Here is a 17,126-nt window from a genome sequence, read left to right on the forward strand (position 1 = left end):
TCACCAGCCTTAACAGAGAAATGGATTAATTTGGTGGTTTCCAAACATGTTATTCATGTCAAGTTTCTATGTTGTTAGGTCTTAACCTTTTATGAGCATCGAAAGAAGTGCTCATGTTGGGGATTACGTGTTTCTGGGGACAACAGTACCATTGCCTAGAAGTGGATATTCAAAGGTGGTTTTGAAGTTTTAGTTTTTTGTTTTCTGAGAAAGTCAAGTATACAGCAAAGAGACTTCTTCAATAGGCTTTCTTTGTCCCCTCAGGCTTTAGAAGCCTCTTTAAGATATGGATCCTGGTGCCTAAATGTACTCTTCCTAACAGATATTTTTGTGATGTATATGTAAGGTTTTCTTATGTTTATTCAAGTTGCATAGCCAAATATAGACATGTTCTAAAATGCCAGAGTTAAGGTCTCCATTGCCTTTATGTGGCTGCATTCTGGTTTTGTTTGGGTGGTGTCCTGTTTTGTCTGTCCCCAACCCCCTACTCCACACCCCCACCCCCCCAGCAGTGAGGCTTAGTGTACCCATAGTACACTGCAATTGGATTAACAGATTTTTAAGAACAGTAGCAGATCTTGCTCACCACCTGCCTCCTCTACATTGCCTTTTTTTTCTCATCTGATAGCAAGCTAAACTGATTCTGTTCAGTAACCCTGGGAAAAAAGCCCAGTTACTAATTTTCCCCTTCCCCATTACTTTTTTTGCAGTTCTAGTGAGTTGAAGCATACCTACTACAAGCTTTACTGTATGATCAGATGAGTGTTAGAAGTAGTAGTGCTATGAAATGATGGGATGGTGCAGTTTAGGGTAGCAGAGGAGGATGCATTTGAAGACAATGGGATCTCTCCAGTTTGGTGGTACCAAGCTGTTAATCCAGCTTTCATACAAGATTGCAGGTAGAGTTTATGGTATAGTTGGAGTGGAGTGCACAGGGGAGAACAGTCATGTTCAGAGTCTCAGAGCTGAGGTATGTCGAAGTCATCATTGGCTGATCCCATCTTTACCCATCCTGGTGGTTAGGCTGTGGCCTGTTCACGTTGCTCCCAACCAGTCCCTTCTGCTCTAGCTATGCTGTTAAGTCCTTCTACCTGTGCTTATCCTCCTTTTCAGTGCCTTTGTGCATCATTTATTGCTTTCTGATTGCTACCTTCTCTTCTTCCAGCACCTGCCTTTCATGCTCTGCATCCTTCTATACCATGGTGTGCCTGCTTCTTTCTTTTCCTCCATGGTGTTCAGGTGCTAACTAGGATTGCATTGAGACTGGAAGGAGAAACTGGCTTCCTAGTCTCTTTTCCCAGAATACAAGGAGCGGGGAGCAGGCTTGTACTGGAATTGTTTTTCTGGAGCTGCTCTGTGCAGCTGGAGCAAGCCTTGTGTTGTCCTGGCACACTGGGGTGTGTAGCCAGGAGAGGTCCTGAGAAGCCGGTGCATGTTCATTGGAGATTAAATCTGCAAAGAACAGGGCTTCTGTACTTCAGGTACGTTGAGTATGTGCAATGATATTCCCCTTCTTCCACTCCCCTGTGCTTTTGACCAAACTTGATCATTTTTCCATGGGGAGGGTAGGATATCTAAAAAATTCAGGTCTCGGTGTTAGTAGCACTGACATTATCTGGGAGACTGCTGTCGGAATTCTGGCACTGGGGTGAGGAGGGACAGCATTTTTTCCTCTGCTTCATTGTTTCAAATGGCTGAGCTGTTTTAATTGAAAAGGTCTCACAAGAGATGAGAATAAGGCGCACCCTCAGGAAGAAGAACTTGAGCCATAACAACTTCAGTCTAGCAGAATTAGAAGCAATCAAAAAATTGCCTAATGAGGCAATGCCTAAATGAAGCATACCAGACTTCCTAATGAATGGGTGGCACTGCATTACAGTAATGTGTAGATGATACAACTTTATACTATAGCAGTATTTGGATACGTGCTACTTTTTGTTTGTTGGTAGGCAATACTTCCAGATAAAGAGTTCAGATACGTACTCTACCGTGTACATCTTTTTCAATATAAACAAACACTGCTCTTACCACTATGGAAAATATGCTCTAGGTCAACCACGAGATGTTGGGCTAGATGCAGGAATTACCAGCTAACATTCTGTGGCCTGTATTAGACGGGAGGTCAAATAGATGATGACGGTGGTTCCTTCTGGCCTTAAAATATGGACCTGGACAGCTGGGGCCACTCTGTGCTGCCATGGTGGAAGTTAAAGGCTTCCTGTGGCTCCAACTTCCTCGAAGGCTCAGAGCTGGGAGGGAGGGAGCTGAAGATCGTTTTCTGTGGCTCTTAAAGCTTTCTTTCCTTGTACTGGAGCTGCTCTTGGCTGTGGGGAATTGACCGCTGTGCACTGAAAATATCTGCATTTACTAACTACAAAAGAATGTATAACTATAGAAAAATATGCAAGTACACATTACCCCAGAATATGTTACTGTGTGGTGCAAGGGGCCTTTGGGTGAAACTTTGGAAGGGATACCTGCAAGTTCTAGAGGGATTTGTCATTTACAAATGATAATAATAATGCAAACCACAGAAGTTGGTTTCCTGAGTTGCTGTAAATGGAAGCATGTTTTTAAGACTCCTTCATTTCTAACACAAATGTAGGAAGCTGGCAAAGCAGCTAATTTCAGTGCTCTAGAAAAGTTTAAAGTAAAATAATCTAAGGAAACGGAAGCCTCTATTTTTAACCTTCTTGGTCATGGGAGATGGGGAGGAAGAAGAGGAGGCCATCTACTGTTGAAGTCTCTTTAGTATGTTACTATAAATTTAATCTAATTTCCACTGCTGTTTTAGTGAAGAGATATGTGTTACTTGTGAATGTTCAGTTATGTTCAAATGAAGATCAGTGTAGGTTTGATGGCATGACGTGTCTTCTGTAATTGTGCTTTATCTTATGTTGCTTGTTTTTCACTTCCGTATTTTTTGGCAGATTTGAAATTTTGCACTGTAAAAAAATACATTATTTGTGCTGTTCTAGTCTTTGGTTTAGTCTCTTATACTGAAAACTATTTTTTCTAATAATCCTAAACATCTTTTATATTGGGTTTGAGCAGATCGTCTTAAGATTATTATTTTTTCCCCTTATTGCGCTATCACTATCATTAAAAGTACATTATGGTGCTGGATTTCTCTGGATTTTTCACAAAATATTTTTTAATGTATTTTATAAAAAATGTGACAGTGAAATTATGAGTAATTCCTCACATTACTTACTTGGAAGTGCTTTATTGGTCTAGCTTGAAGCTTAAATACAATATCTTGCACAGTTACTGGCAACCATAGAAGTAATAGCATCAGACTTCTTCAACCTCTTAAAAAAATCAGATGAACATAAATCTCTAAAACTGTCTGTTTCTTTAGGATATTTTACTAAATTACTAATATAGGTTGAGGAATATACTGTGTTAATTTGCAAGGGCAGCATTAAGGAGGACTGTTGGAGGCAAGTGTATTTGGGGAATGGTAATAATATTGGGATAATGAAATATTGGAAAAACAGGGGTTAAGTTTTCCTAAAAGCTTGAAAATTGCTGTTTGACAAGGGTGTCAAACTGGAGTGTGGAAGCAGTTGGCAGAGTTTAAGTACACATTTTAGAGAATCTTCTCCCCAACACCTATATTAACATTGTATGTTTGTAGCTATCATGAATTTGTATTTGTGACTGGTAGGTTGGTAGTGTTGAGAATCAAAAGCTTTGAAATGATATAAGCTAGCATGTCGCAAAGTGTAAATAATTTGGCAGCTGTATTTGTAATGTTAAACTAAAGGCAAAGAGTGACCTGTGGAGAAGAAAATGTAGCAAGGCTGCAAATCATTGCAGGACCGTTGTTTTTTTCCTTAGGTAGTTACTGGACTTTAAAGAAATTATTTTCTATGTAACTTACCAGGAGGGTTGTTGCTCCAGTGGTATAAAATAAAAGGCACATTTTAAGCACAGTTTTCTTGAATGGATTTATTTTTAGACCACTTTCAATACCTTAAAGGTAACCATTAACTGGTTTTGTAATACCAGTTAAAACATGGAGCTTTTAAGTAAGAAGATAGATTGAGGATGTCTGTATGTGTGTGCTTATATGTATAAGTCACTACCGACTTGTCCATCACCACTTCTAGGCAGCTGAAACATGCACCCGTATGTGCTTGGCTAAGGATCTCTAACTCCTGGAAGAGCAGAAAAACCTTATATAATGAGGTGATTGCCATAGATCACTGCTTCCAAGAATCGGAGTCTAAAACCAGAGGCATCAAAGACCCTGTCAACATATTTCTGCTTCAGTTGCTTAGAGCGAAGTTGAGCTCAGTAACTCTTTAGGCAAGGGATTGAAACGGTGCGCTTGAATTGTGTGTGCATGTCACATTAGTTGCACTCTTTCACTCCCACATAAAGCATTGCTTTATCAGCTTAGTTCAGTAACTTAAGAAGAGAAGCAGTCTGGAAAGCCCGCCTTACAGGTCTGTTGCATTATTTGGGTAGGGGTCTGCTGGAGCACAGTGTCATGCCCCCTCTAGTCCCAGGTTTCCCTCTGCACCTGTGAGCACCCACTCCACTGACGGGGGCTTGGGGCCAGGGCTACGGTCTTTTACAAAGCAAAATTTCTCAGCTGTACAGGCAAAGTTGGTGTGTGACAGTGCAGTAGCACGTTAGAAGACATTAAATAGAAATGGTACAAGAGTCCATAAAACTTCCAGGAATGTGATAATTGAACACGTTTGAGAAATGCCATAGGTGGTACTTTTAGGGAAGATACAAGACAAGTATAACAGTTTTCAAGTGGGCTGGAAAAGAAGGACGAACAAAGCTGGTCTGAAAGGTTAGATTGAGAACCCCTTGTCTTGAATTTCTAATATTAGCTGGCAGTGTAGACTTTTCTGGGCGTGAGGCATTTGCTTACTGTTTTACCTCACAATTTGTTTTTAATAGGATGTATGTGAAGTCATGGTATGCATATTCTTTTGGCACTTATCTACACATGACTTTGTTCAGAGACTTGAAAAGAATGTTCTCTTGAATATATATTTTTCCAGCCATTGTTTTATACTCAGTCCAGTTGCATTTACTTTTTCCTCCCATTGTTTGCCACTTTCTGCATATACTCCAAGTATAGTAAGTTTTTGGAGGATTGGGGCTTAAAATATTTTAAAACATCAGATCATTTAAATTTTCACTGATAGTAGTGCTGAGCTTGTTTGCGCATGTAGACATGGCAGGTGTCTATTTCTAAGCTCATTAGATTTCAATTTACCTCTAAGGGAACATTAGGAGTTAAGTATAGTTTGGCTAAAGCCTATTCTAAAACAGTGTTTCTCCCAGACTACAGAAGCGTAAATTCCCTCTAGCATCGTGTTAGTTGGCATGTTTTCTAGCATGATGCCTTCTCAGTGTAGGAGAAGGGTTTTCTTCTGTTAATAAACAGTCGTAACCACATCAGGATGTAATTGCATATATACTTCAAGATTCTAGTGTTAACCTCTGTGTGTCTTCAACTACTTGCCTCCTAGCTGGCCCAAAGATTACTGGGTAACATAAGATTCTCAGTTTTGTTGACTGAGACTTGTCTAAAGTGATGTAAAGTGTTCACAGCCTTTTTAGAGTGCTTTCCTTGTTGAAGAATGCTTAAGTTAAGCCTCTGTCATTTATCACTTTAACAGCATTTGAACAAATCAATAAATGGTGCGTGTGTGTGTATTTATTCATTAATTTATTTCCAGCCTGGCTAGTTGGTAAAGAAGAATGATAAGATTAATGAGGGAGATGCCTTCAGCAGTGCAGAGCTAACCATTACAAATGTGCAGAAACTGGAATTACCAGTGGCTGTAAGAATGTTTTAGAAAAAATCTCTGGCATCATGTTTAGGATTATCACATAGACTTCAAAATTTTGATAGAAAAATTTTTGAAAAGAAGTTTGGTCTAGCAAGGTCAGACTTAAGGGTAAGTCTTGCTTGTCAGCAAGTGCTGGCATAACCTTTCGGGAAATAGGACATAGGAGGTTAGTGAGAGAACATAGTAGATGGAAAGACAGTTTTGAGGAACTTTACTTCTGTGTAGCCAAGATACCTTAATAATCTACAAATGAAGGAGGCAATGTAATAGTGAGGACGTGCTAATCTCTCTTGATATAAACTTCAAATGATCCTGCAAGAGTCTGCAGGAAGTATTCCACTGCATGATAGTGTCTTGCAGCATTTAAGACCTTTTTAGTTACTTGTTATTGAGATGTAAAGTTCCTTATGATGTCTCCTTTCTTCTTACACGTGGAACTTAATGGACTTGAATTTGGAGTTTTATGTCCCATTTTGTTTCTTCCTGCCTGCTTCATTTTCTTCCTGCTTTGAACTTCTCCCATTATTCTTGTTCATGTGCAAAGGGCTTATTACTAAGAACTTGCTGGTAAGTTCTCACAGATGCACCTTTTCACCCTTGCTCAGATAATTTCCATTAGGAAAGTACAGGTGTTTCCTCCTCATCTGGTAGTTGCATACAGAAGTCGAGACCAGCAGTCAGAAATTTTGTGTGTGCATGCATATGCTTACACACACATACACAGTCCTCTGTATAAGGGTGTAGCAACTCATTACTTCTCCCGATGACTCCTCTATGATAGTTTAGTTAACTGGTGGGCAGGATTGTGGCCAATTAAGATAGTCAGAAATTTAATTCTCAAACCAAAAGAGTCATTGCAAAACTAAGGATGCAACGGCTAAGCAGTTTGTTAGACTGAACTGAACATAGAAATGTGCTTTAATATGTACTGAGGATGTGGAAATCTGACAGCTGTGTGACTTGCTCTTCTTTAGCAGATGGTTGCAGAATTGTGGTTTGCAGAATGGAAGAAATAAACAGGTAACTGCACATCTGGCCTTTACTAACTAGGACCTTAATTATCAATAGCATGTAGTTGGAAAACACTGTTAGTCACAGAAATTGGTGAAAAAGTCATAAACGTTGATTCGGAATCAGTGAAACTAGAATGCTGCTTTTGCTTGCCTGTTCTAAAACTGTGCTGTGTCTAGACAGGTGTAGTGTCAAGTTAGGCTTCTTACACAGGTGGAAGGATTCAGCTTGCTTCTCAGATTCTGAAGTTCCCCGTTACATTTTCCTTAGCTTTTAGTTTAGGCTTTTGATTTTTATCTGTTTGATTTTGGTTTTTTTTTTTTTTTTTAGTCTCTCAATATGCAAGTCCTTGAGAACATCTTGTAAATATTTAGAGATTTTGAGTAACAAAGGCAGTTTTATTAGGATTGGCAAAAGAAAAGTCGTAAATAACTTGCATGTTACTGTTTCTAGCTAAGAACATATTCAACACGAAGGTCCAGTTTGACATTGATTTAGTAGAACTGTAGTCTCCTAGTTTCCCCTCCCTTATCTGTCTTATCTGCTGCATATTCCTGCTGTCTGCCTCTTATGGTTTATTCCCAACTGCTATATGTAATTTTGTGTTTTCTAGTCTAGATGCCAAGTCACCTGCTGCCCAGACTCCCTGCTTTCAGCCAGTTCCTCCACTGATTGCCTCTGCCCTGCCGCTAATCTTGGGTTCTGGCTTGGTGACTTTATGCAGTTGTCTGTAACTTTGAGCTATCTGTGCATACACAAACAAAACGTGTTCTAAAGCACTTATGGGCGGTCTTACTTAACCCCTCTGCCTCCATTTTTTTAGTTGTTTATCCTTTGTTTAAAAAAAAAACAAACCACCCACCACCAAACAACAACAAAAACAACCCAGCAGAAACAAAAGCAGTTTTCTTAAAAGCACTGACTTTTAACCCGGCAATGATTTCTGAAGGAGGACTTTTTGGTCATCTTGATGAAATGTGAGTATATTTTCAGCAAGAATTTCCATAATATTTGTGTTCTGAATTTGGATATGGATCATAGCTGCTGTTAAGAAATGGATAGCTGCTTGGAAGACTTGGCTGCTTGTGTGGAACTGTTTCAGCAGTTCCTGAGCAGCCAGACTAGTTCTGCGAGAGCTGCAATTTGACATAGCATTAAATTTTATGTTTCAACATACTAAGCCAATATTTCTTAGCTGTTTTGGTTTTTGGGGGTATGATAAAGGATAAAACCAAAAGGATATTATTTCGGTGTTGTTGCTTGTTCCTAAATGTTTGTTGTTTCTAGAATAGTGAAAGGATGTTGGAGGGTGTCCTCAGGTATGTTTCTTGTAGGTGTTTGTAGGCAATATAAACTTCTCTTGCTTCATCTCAGTCAACAAATCATATAGGTTCTTTTACTTATACATGTAGCTTCACACATTTTGAATCACAAAATCTAATTGTTCAGGGTTTTCATGGCCACCTGCCCTATTAGCATTATGTGTGAATATGTTGCATATGAAAACCAGTTTTCATCTAATACCTGTAGAATACCCTGCCCGTCAGAAAAGTGTTACTGAGATTTAAAAAAATGTAAAGGGACTGCCTAGCGTGAAAAAGTGACTTTTTGATTTGGAGATAATTGATTCAATGTAGTCCACAACACAGGACTTGATGACCTGAAATGTTGTATGAAACAAAGTGATTCCAGTGAGGTTTTGGGTGCCAGAATAGAGTCCTTGTGCATTCTGGTCAATCTGCTGAGGTTTTGTAACATTATTTCTGTTTTTCCTGAATGTTTTTCTTCAGCATGACCTCATGAGAGAGCTAGATAGCTGATACCAATTCCTTTTCTTGACCCACGTAAGCTCAGGTGGCTGTAAAACAAGGGCAGTTTCTGGACTGAGGAGTAGGAAGGCTGCTGAAGTTACCTGCTATACTGCCCTGTTGCACAGATGTTAGAGCTGTTTTTTGACCAGTTTCTGAAGTGCTGTAGCTTCAAGGCAAACAAGTTGGTGGCAGTTCCTTTTAACTCCACAGTTAAAAGGAACTGCCACAAGCTTGTTTGCCTTGCTGCAAGCAGTGGCAAACCATGGCTCAGGAGGTGGGCAAATGAATATTTGTGGGAGTGACATGCTTGTCAGCTGTCTCAGCATAGGTTGTCCATGTTTATAATACCATGTGTTAAAGGCAGTTAGCACTTGTTTCCACTAAAGGAAAATAAATTAAAAATTATCTAATAATGAACACATATTTTCCTCCACACTTAATGATATTGATTCATTACTGTAGCAGGCTAAGGCCATCCCGTGCCTTGTTTTGCACATTGATGTATGCTGTGTGGGCTTATGTTACTCTAAAATTAATTGAAGCAAATACACTGATTTGACACTATTAGCAGTCCTTCATGTGCTTATTTGCAGTTGTTTTTAAAAAAGAATGAAAATTACTGCAAAATACAGTGTGGTCTTAAAAAGACTGAATTTCAAGTGACCTTTAGAAGAGCTTGTGCTGTTATTTCCTTGCTGTAGGGTGGTATTTTATTTCGAAGGGAAATGTATTCCAGCGATGACTCTGAATACAAGTTACCTTCTTTAAGTCTTTGTCTTGAGCACAGAATCTCATTTGTGCAAGTTTCTGTCTGTCCATCTGTATGGTGGATTTATTTTAATGAAGGATTGAGTAGATGTTTAGTAAGTTATTTTGTTCAGAACCTGAGGTTAAATTATGCAGTAAAATAAAGATGCATCATTTGGATTAAGAAAAAAGTCAATAAGGGAATTTTATCTTGAAAAGATACATACAGTTTGGTGAACTTTGTTGTACTTTTGACTAAGTAGTCGGTATGTAATTTGCCAAACGTTATTTCAAAATCCAGCTTGTTTTCATGACTTGGCTTATTAAGGAGAGCTGATTCCGTGATAAAGGAAGGGACAGTGAGGAAAACCATGGTTTACTCGAGTCCTCTAAGAGGGGATCTGGAGTTCCTGGCAGCATTTGCTGCAAATAACCTGTGCCTGGCTGGTGCGTGCTGCCATGAGGTGAGGCTGTGTGGGTGTGACTGGTGAGGCCCGTTTCTGAGCTGTGGAGGAAGCTCGGTGCTTCAGCAGCCAGGCAGCCTGGGCCTGCTGTGTCCCTGCCCTGCCTGTGTGGTGGGAGGCAGTGGCTGCTGAGGAGGAGTGTGTTCTCTTCAGGGCAACCTGCTGGGAGGACTGGGTGAGCTGGTGCTGCTGGGGAGTCACAGCACAGCTGGGTGGCCACAGACCCTCTCTGCGTCTCATAGAGAAGGTCTTGCAGGCCCAGATCGTGCTGCTGCCCAGGCCCAAACTATCGTGGTAGAAGATGTCCGTGAAGTACCTCCAGGACTGCAGTAACACCTCACCCCCACCCCTGTCCCCATTAGCGTAAGCAGTTCTTCTTGCCTGTGTCTGTGAAACAACCAAAAAATCGTCTTCCATTCCTGCTGTTTCCTGGGTTCTTCCCCCCCGCCCCCCGTGGTTAGAGGTAATAAGAACCATGACACAAGACAAAAGGATTAGTTGAATTTTGTAACAATGGCTATAACTTACATTCATGATCGAAAGAGCTTTCAGCCAGACTTCTTTTTCTTACCTCCTTAAGTGTGTGCGTGATTTCTCACCTTGTCCACTTTCTTGCTTGCCTGTTACTTCTATACTCAGAGTAATAATTATACTTTGGTTAAACTATTGCTAGATTTATCAGGGTGTTTAATTCCTTTCTAGTTATACTGTTACTCATGTTTAAATCGCCTGGTATTTTTCAGATCTGTAATGTGAATTAATACAGTTTTCTAACCTGTAATTTGCATTTGTTGGCCAAAACCACCTATCCCATTAGATGGCTATTCAGACTGAGATCAGATTTAGGAGAATGTTTCTCCTAGTTGCCTGTTGAGGAGTATCAATTTTTATTAGATATTTTTCTGCCTCTGCTGTTGGACCTGAACAAAATCAGGAAGAAAAATAAAAGCAGCGTTGCACTTGCTGGTCTTGCATCCTTCACTCTGTCGCCTCTACAAACAGTGGCTTTTCTTCAGGATGTGGTCGTTCTTTTTCATAACTAGTCCTTGTGGTTAGTGCTTTCCTCTTAATCCAGGCCCGCTTTGGAAGATAAGGTGACCCTGGAGGTAATTTAGGCATCTAGACATTGTCTGAGAGATGACAGCTAGTTTCTACTTTGGAAACACCTTTTTGATTTCCTGTTCAAGATCTTGCAAAAACAGACTCTGTTTGTCTTAATTTAATTCCTTCCAGCGGAAGTTTTGCTCAATTAGATCTAGGGATTTCAAGCAGCCAGGGCCCTCTGATGTGGCATCAGGGCCATGGGAAGACTGAGGATCTTATCTCATATTTTCTGATGCCTTTGGTGTTAGTGATCTGGTTCTGTTTTTTAAAATCCATGACAATGAAATTGCTGCCCCACACTATCAGTCAAAGTGTGTTTTGGAGAGTGGAAGTATACCTTTTCTTTGAAACCAGAAGTTTTCCTTTATTAGTTAATGCTTGAGGCTTTCTGTGGGTTTTTTGGGGGTGGAAATTAGATTCTTTTAACAAAGTATACTAAAGCTGAGAGCAGTTTCGCAGTAATTTATCTGAAATGACGTTTAGCCATTGCCTTTTGCTATCTTCTTTCCTTCCCACCCATTCTCTGGCATGAACTGATGCATTCAAGAAATACCTGTTGCTGCTGCATATTCAGAAAGCTGTAGTAATATATTCTGGAATCCTTCTGTGTATGGGTAATGGATGAAGACATGAAATCAGTATGCAAGCAGGAGAATACCTCTTCATTTATTCAACTGTTCGGTTTTCTAGTTTGATTTCTGCATTCTGTTTAGCTTGATAATTGATACAGAGAAAATATTAATAAAACTTGAGTTTTTCAGATATGCAAATAATAGACTTCCATTTCTTCTTAAAAAAGTTTAATTTGGGCAGAGTTAGAGGTGACAAATCCAAGGTGTGTAAAAATGCTCAAAGATTTTTCTCTCAGTTTGGTGTGCAGGATTTAGGTTATGAAAGCTTTCTTCTATGTTTCCATATTTGCATTTGAAGGTTTTCACAGTCACAAAGATTGGGTGCCTAATGACTGAGGAGCATCATTGCTTCGGGAAACTATAAACATTTCATGATAATGAAGACTCAGCAAACTGGTTAATCTGTAGTTATGTCTGGCTATGATATATGCAGAATTAGCTACTGTGGACAACAGTCACTTGTACCTGGGCTGTAGGTCCAGTGGCTGCAACCAGATAATGTTGTAAACTGGTCCCAGATGAATTCTGTCTTCAACTGGAAGTTCAGAACCTTCTTACTACTGTCTACCAGTTGGAGGGGGTGGGGAGTGGGGCAGGGGATGATCACTGGTGACAGATAAAATGCCATATTTATTCTTTACTACTGTGATTAGCATAGTTCAGGTCAGCCCTGGTTTTTATTTAATTAAGGATGGCAGCATTTTTGTTCTGTCTTTGTCTTTATAATGCTTAATAAAGTTTTTTGGTTTTATTTTAATACTTTGAAATGTTTTTACAGATGTACCTTCTACAGTTTTTTATAGTGAAGCGGAAAAGACCTGACCCATTTCGCAGTGCTTAAGCTAATTTAAAAAAAAAACACAAGAGAGTCAAGCTATATTTCCAGAAGATACTTAATTTCAGCAGTCTACTGCTGCAGTTTGGGGTGGACCTCCAATATACATATCTGCATCTGTTCTGTTTTGTCTTTGTTATTCTGGAAACTCTTAAGTTCCCTAACTGTAAAAAAAAAATAATCTTGCCCTCAGAGTTGTGCTGGTTAAACCAGAAATGTATTTTTTTCAGTTGACTTAGTTAAACCAGTGCAAAACACAGGGAGAGACTTGCAGTTCTTAGCTTAAGCTTTGCATGTTTTGACCTAGATGAATTGAACAAAGAGTGTTCAAGCTACACAGATGTAACTGTAACTGAACTGAGAATTAGTGTGATGTTGTTCTTTGTCTGAAGGGAATCAGATTTGGAGCAACTTTCAATATAGTTTAAAATGAGCAACATCAAGTTAATAATGGTCTAAATATCTGGAAGGCAGTTTTTTGTGTGTTCTTCTTCTTACAAGGTTTCCATCAAAACCATTAATTAAACTGTTCATGCATGCTTTGTAACATTGGAATGAAAACTGGTCAGACCAGATGCACTGGCTTTCTTCAGTCTCCTTTTTCCAGAAAGTGACTGTTTTCCTTGTCTTGGAAGTCTGAACCCTGGTGGGAATCATGGAGAGCATTGAATTAAAGTTCTTGTAGTGTAAAAGGTTAGAGTATCATGTGCAGGTTTTATTTATGAAAAAAAGGATGAGGGTGTGTTTGTATAACAGGCAAGCATGTCTCATAACTCATTCCAAAGAAAATCTTGTCTATCATGTGGTAATTTAGGAGCCAATGTCTAGACTACTTGGAGAAATTGTAAACATGATATCTTCAGAACAAAACCATGAGAGTTTTAAGAAAAAATGCTGCACGTTATATTTTTAATTTTGACTGAATTCCAGGGAGATCAGAAGTATTTTGGCAATATTTGGTCTCCCTGACTGCTAGATGAATTACTGAAAGAATGCATATGCCAGTCCATAGTAACATTTTGTTTTTTGAATACAGCAGCTTTGGATTTGCATGATTACATGATGTAAACTACATATTTGTCAGTAATGGAAAAAAAATTACTTTAAATAGTGGTGCACAAGTTTATGTACATCTTCATCTTATTAAACTTTTTATATGTGTTTGAGAATCCATAGTATATGATCAAGCTCTTTATTATTTGACCTAAATATCTTGATCTTTGTACTGTTGTACAAAGCTGCTCAAACATTACATTTAAGCTAGCGAGGATAACTTTTTTTATTCTACTACAGTTAATTTTGAACACTTTGATCTCAATACTAAAATGGTTTTAGGAGGCAGGTAAATGCAGTTTTTCTATTTGCTATGTGTGAAGTTATGTGCTTTTCGTTAGTGTTGAATGGCGTGCTTACTGGGTGATTGGAATAGCTACCGTGTAGTTGTAGTAGTATTTCCATCATTTGAAGTCTTTGCCACTGGTTTCTTCTGGTTTGTTTTGTTTTGGGGTGGGGAAGGACTTCTAGCTCAGACACAGACAAGTTTTAGTTCAGACAAAGTTGTTGTTTTATACAGGTGTTGTCAGATCAAGTGCAATAACCGGTCCTAATGATCCCTATTCTGCAGTGTAGTTGTAAGTATAGGCCAAATCTGGTGTCAGGAAACCTTAACTGGGTGTTATACAAATGGAATTTCCATTTTATGCCAAACAATATTATGCTATGGGTTATGCTGAACTGAACTCAGCCCCTAAATTAATGCATGTATTTAATCTTGGCAAAGCTGTCATCATTCTGTGTGCTAGAAACACCTCAACAAATAAATGCTGAAGGTGTTGGATCTATATCCCATGTATAATTGAAGTGACTATATTAATAAATTTTCTGTAAAGGAATGCTATGGCAGCTTTTAGAGGAAAACATCTTAAGGGTTAGGTAACAATTAAAATGATGATTTGGGAAATAGATCAGGTTTGACTGAATATTAAGGATTTTTTTATTTGCATCATTTGATCCTTCTATTTTTTTAATACATCTTTATATTCTAGAACAGTGTTGGTTTAGAGTGTTTCTGTAGAATTTGTAACCCAGTATTTTCAACATTCCTATCAATACTGAAATTGTTGTTTTGGTTTTCTATTAGTCACTGGCCTATGAAGAGTTTGCCTAGCAAGCAGTGTGTGATTTTTACGCCGCTAGATAGTAATGCTGTTACTTCTTAGTTACTATTTCTGCTTTAATGGCTTTGTAATTCTTTAGAGGTGTTTGTCCTCTTTTTGAGGGAGAGGAAAGTAATTTGGATGGGTCTGGACTAAAATATCATTAACAGTTGGAGATGTATAATTGAAAAGAGGAGAAATCTACTATATAGTGCTTTCTTAAATTTTCTGTCTCTCCTTTTTTTTTTTTTTTTTTTTTTTTTTAGGAGAAACAATTATACTGCTTGGACACCTTAAAGAAGTTAAAGCCTATAAAGCTTCTACTAGTGTTCAGCAGTGGTGAACTCCAGTTTCACATTTTTGTTCTTTGCAATATGGGAGAAAAACTGGCAGTACTGCATGCCATTGTAATTAAACTGTTAAACGTGGAAACTTGAAGGGAGAAGCTTGTCTTACCTGTTTGGGGAGTATCTGTCAGCATATTTAAATGAAATTTTATTTTGAAACTGTGTGTTTGTAATTATTAACACATTCCTAAGCAGCATAACTAGTTTGTGATCAAATGGTGTGCAGTGTAAACTCTGCACCTTTTGTATTTATTTGTGTTATTTTTATTTTTTCAGGATTACAAAGCCATTGACATTTGCTGACTGTGTTGGTGATGAGCTTCCTTTAGGATGGGAAACTGTTTACGATCAACAGATTGGAGTTTATTATATGGACCACATAAATCGTGAGTAGATGTATGATTATTTTGGGGAATCCTAGCAAGCTGATGTTACCTGATGACATTAACTATGTTTCCCGTACCATTTATGCACCTCATGGTACAGTGAGAAAATGTATTCAAATAATTTCTTGCTGTATATAATTTCTCATCTTTCAAATGGGGGTACAATCCTTCTTCCATTTGTAAAGACTTCTACAATCTGTGACTGAGTTACAGTGTATAAAACTATCTTGTTTTGCTTTGTCATACTGTGGAGTATCAGTGATTTAGTTGTTGCTTTTTGTCGTATGTTAAGATTGTCATGCTCTTGTATTTCCTGTTTTCCCAGTCATCCATAGTTCACTCTTCTGTATTGACAAACAAAACACATTCTGAGAGAAAGTGCTGATTTTTAATTAGAAGCACTATGAAATACAATAGTCCCATCCTCTCTTAAGCAATGTGGGCTTTATGCTTTAGTGTAGTACAAAGTGCCATCAAAAAGACAACAGATATCCTTTTTGGAAACTAAGAGGGAGAAATTTCCAACATTTTCCCTCTTGGACTATTGCTGAGCTTTGTATCGCAACTGTCTGGCACATTTGCCAGTTCTGCTTTTAAGAAAATGTCTTATCTTTACAGCTTTGTACTACTGCTGCTGTTAGTGTTGTGCTGCTATCATTAAGCGTCTTATCACCAATGAGTGAATGCTTTCAATATTGTGGGAACTGGGAGCTGGCAGGGAGGGGAAAAAAGAAGTAGTTATATAGGCTTTCACAGCAATGGTAAATAGTATAATCTGCAAAAACAACCGCAATAGTACCTACTTGAAATCTAGTCAATTAAAAAAATAGAAGCGTAGAAATAGTTTTTTGGCTTTCTGCCATGCTTATTTAAAAAAAAAAACAACAAAACAACAGAATAACAAATTTCCCATGTTGTTTGACCCACAGAGATACTTACTTACTTGTTGTGAAACTAACAGATATCACAAATTAAATAATAAACTTTAAAGAGCTGTTAATGCACTGATCACAAAGATAGATAGCTGAGGCAGTTGAAAGGCAATAAATACAGACTGTTAGGAACTTCTTACAATAACTTTGTTTACAAGAACAGGTAGCCTGATGATTACTGTTTAAACTGTCATGGTAACTTCACTTAATGTTGAAGTGATTTTTACATTGGAGTACAGTAATGGAGTACACTTGCACCAACATATGTATATGTGCATGAATGCACATATTAAACAAGAAAACAAATGAGCATATTGGCAACTGTTCTTTTTTGTTTTCTTGAACTTTATAAAAGGCTGTCAGCCTCTGTAGATAATGAGTAGAACATGAACTCCCATTGCAATGCTATGAATAAAAAAGCTACTAAAGCATCTCACCAGTAGGCACCTTTGATAGGAGTAAGAATCACCATTGCATGCAAAGGAAATCAGTCTCTTTTTTTTTTTTTTTTTTTTTTTTCGCTTTTCAGGCTTTGTTAGCTACTTTGCCACAGACATCAAGTTTGAACTTACAGAAAGGATATTAATCATTGTGGACATGTCAGATCTGGCTTGCATTTTTTCCATGCAGTTGAGAGCAAAAACTATAGGAGAGTGTCTTCGCAGAGAGAAATTGAATTTCCAACTGCTCAATGGGAAGGCACAGAAAGAGAAGAGTAATATAAATGGGTCTGCAAAAGTAAAACTAATCATATTAGAAATTAAATAAAGGTAATCTATGAACAGAAGGATAGAAACTTTGTAGGGCCAGTGCTGAACAGAGTGAAAGGAATCGTTCTGCAATTAACAAGATTGCAAAATTTGTCTCTTTCATGAT

General features: G+C 38.3%; 1 protein-coding gene across 6 annotated transcripts in view; it reads left to right on the forward strand.

Moving 5' to 3' along the window:
• WWC3 (WWC family member 3) overlaps positions 1–17,126 on the forward strand; it is a 103,756-nt gene that overhangs the window by 22,935 nt on the left and 63,695 nt on the right. For all 6 annotated transcript variants that reach the window (XM_055802242.1, XM_055802244.1, XM_055802245.1 and 3 more), the window contains exon 2: positions 15,209–15,318. In XM_055802242.1, the coding sequence (XP_055658217.1) occupies positions 15,209–15,318 (110 nt within the window). The remainder of the gene's footprint in view (positions 1–15,208; positions 15,319–17,126) is intronic.

Source organism: Falco peregrinus, chromosome 4 (genome assembly GCF_023634155.1).
Source record: "Falco peregrinus isolate bFalPer1 chromosome 4, bFalPer1.pri, whole genome shotgun sequence".
NCBI lineage: Eukaryota > Metazoa > Chordata > Aves > Falconiformes > Falconidae > Falco > Falco peregrinus.